At 35.7% G+C, this 2,500-nt stretch overlaps 1 protein-coding gene across 1 annotated transcript in view; it reads right to left on the bottom strand.

The window, feature by feature from the left end:
* Window positions 1–1,207: 1,207 nt before the first annotated feature.
* Window positions 1,208–2,500, bottom strand: part of LOC122267367 (sorbitol dehydrogenase) — a 5,863-nt gene continuing 4,570 nt past the window's right edge. Inside the window, exons 6-8 of the mRNA XM_043037417.2 lie at window positions 2,388–2,500; window positions 2,009–2,130; window positions 1,208–1,582 (exon numbers count right to left, since the gene is read on the bottom strand). The exon at window positions 2,388–2,500 is cut by the window's right edge and continues 63 nt beyond it. Coding sequence (XP_042893351.1) covers window positions 1,429–1,582; window positions 2,009–2,130; window positions 2,388–2,500 — 389 coding nt within the window. The 3' untranslated portion in view covers window positions 1,208–1,428. The remainder of the gene's footprint in view (window positions 1,583–2,008; window positions 2,131–2,387) is intronic.

The raw sequence follows: 2,500 nt of genomic DNA, 5'->3' as shown, positions 1-2,500 counted from the left end.
TTTATTACTCTTTGATTCTTTTTTTAATATATACAGCTGTAGTTTGAGGTAGTAAAAGACAATAATAATCTGAGCCACATATATCGCACTCTGCGCTATGTCGTTCACCTTTACTCCATTTCACACACCTCTTAAATTTTTCGTCTATATTTTCATTCATAATTATCATATAGGGATTATGATATTGGCCATTTTCATTCGCCATTTGTATCCAACTGTTATTTGTATGCGATGGTATAACAGGCGTAAGTGTTATAACATTTGCGAAGTATGCCGAATTTTTGTGTAATAGATGATGAGATGTTCTTAAGATGTTTCTCAAAAGTGAACTGATGATCTAATGTGACACCCAATAGCTTTAGATATTCAACATTTTGTTAGCACCCAAAAAAATCGTGACATATGATCTTGGGAATCTGAAATAACCGTTATGTAATTGTGTCGACCTTATTATACAGGTGACATGACCCTGAGAGACATAGATGTGTTAGTTTCGATATAAAAGCTGCCACCATGCTAATTCTGTTATTTACTGTTGATACTTCTCTACCATGAGCAAAACAATGACTCCAGCACCCTAAGCTTCCTACAGATCTTGCTGTATTGGAGAGGATAATTTTTAGCCTGCAGGTGTTGCATGGCTTTATTTCACTGGCTGATGTATATGTTATTGTGCTATTTGTTATCTACCGTTGAAATCATTGCTCTCCCATGTGTTCTACTTCCCAACGAGTCCACTAGAGAGAGGCACCCTATTTTGGATCCCTATTAGACAGACTGAGCTACTCTAAACTTCCTACTGATTTTGCTGTTTGTTCAAGAGGATATTTTTTTAACCTGGAGGTCAAAGTAAAATACATTTGCTTGGCAGGGTCTACAGAAAAAGAATATGAAGTTATTAGCCAAAAAAATTAATTAAAGGATCTTCCAATAATTCTCAAAATGCAATCCCATCCATCCTCAGTTTTTATAATTTTACCTAAGGTAACCCTTCAGCACTACATTATTAATTCATTCTGGTGTGATTTCATATATACTTATTATTTGATTTTCTTCTTTTCCCTTACTTTTGTATGGAATGTATAGCATAGTATGTTGGTTCAGTTCTGTAAAATTCTCATTGTTTTTTTTATTATTTGATGATACACTCTGGAATTATTCTTCCAAATATATCCAGATTTTGCACGTGGAAAAGAAAAATAATATGAAGATTTTTTTCAACTTTATTATTGTAAACAACTTGCAAGATAACAAGAGCTGCACCAATGCCAAATGGAGGAGGAACTGAGTAAGACAGACAGAGGTAAATAAGACTCCTCTTCAAATGGGAGAAGAGTTCAGCAGATTGTAAAAAAAAAAAAAAAAGTCTACACAGTTCTCTCTTTCTCTGCTTATATCTCCTTGAGAATCTTCCAATGATCAAGCTTCTCATTCGCAAGAGATCATGACCTTGATCGCTCCTCCCGCCCCCGTGCGAGCAGTCTCGAAGGCCTTGACGGTTTCCTCCAGCTTGAAGCGGTGAGTGATGAGGGGCTTCACGTTGATCTTGCCTGATGCTATCATGTCCAGTGCCAGAGGGTAGCTGGAAGTAAGCATTACTTAAATTGTTACTATATAACTATATAGCTATATCTATATTCTTTTACTATTTTCTTTTCTTTTCATTTTTATTATCATAATTATAAAGAGATGTGTTCCATTTAGTTTTGACAGCAATCTGAGAGATAATTCAGACTGACCAGACAAGAATCAAATCACTGCAATACAGGAGGTGATATAGCCCTCAGTTAAAATTATGTATTAGCCATAAATTTTTCTTCTATTCATTTACCACTCAATTCAAAATAAAGAGAACATAAATTCACTTCTTTCTTTTTGTTCTTAAAGTTAGATGTAAAAAAGAACAAAAAGAAAAAGATAAGCCAATACATGTCCTAACTAAAAGCTCCTCAATAAATCAAACACATAGAAGATTAATGCAGAATCTTTAAAATGTTAAAACACACACCAATTAGCATAGCGGAAGATGCCTCTGATGTCAACCTCTCGCACAGCAGCATTAACGATTGGGATCTTAATCTCTGGAGGACCCAACCCAACGAGGACCATCACGCCACCGGACTTTGTAGCCTGAGAAGGGAGAATGAGAATGATTTTGCATTTAAACATCCCTTGATTACATGGGCACTTCCACAATCACTTGGCTAATTCATAAAAACTAGTATGAACAATAATTAAAAAAAAAAAAAGACAAATAAGAAAGAGAAGGCTTACACCCTCAGAATATAGAATTATATCCCTTAAATCATATATCCTTACTCATAACCTTTCACAACTAATAAGAAAAAACATTCGCCCTCTCCCTCTTGTCTGGACTTGGTACTCACAAAAATACCAAGACGAATGCTTGGCTCAGCACCACTACACTCAATGGTGATATCAGGCATGCCACCCATCACCTTCTCAACCTCCTTGGCAAGAGCTTCGGCATCTCCTGAAC

The sequence above is a fragment of the Penaeus japonicus genome, unplaced genomic scaffold (assembly GCF_977035675.1).
Source record: "Penaeus japonicus unplaced genomic scaffold, GWHDUDI00000001_assembly GWHDUDI00000017, whole genome shotgun sequence".
Lineage (NCBI taxonomy): Eukaryota > Metazoa > Arthropoda > Malacostraca > Decapoda > Penaeidae > Penaeus > Penaeus japonicus.
This window is presented reverse-complemented; position numbering and strand designations above follow the sequence as displayed.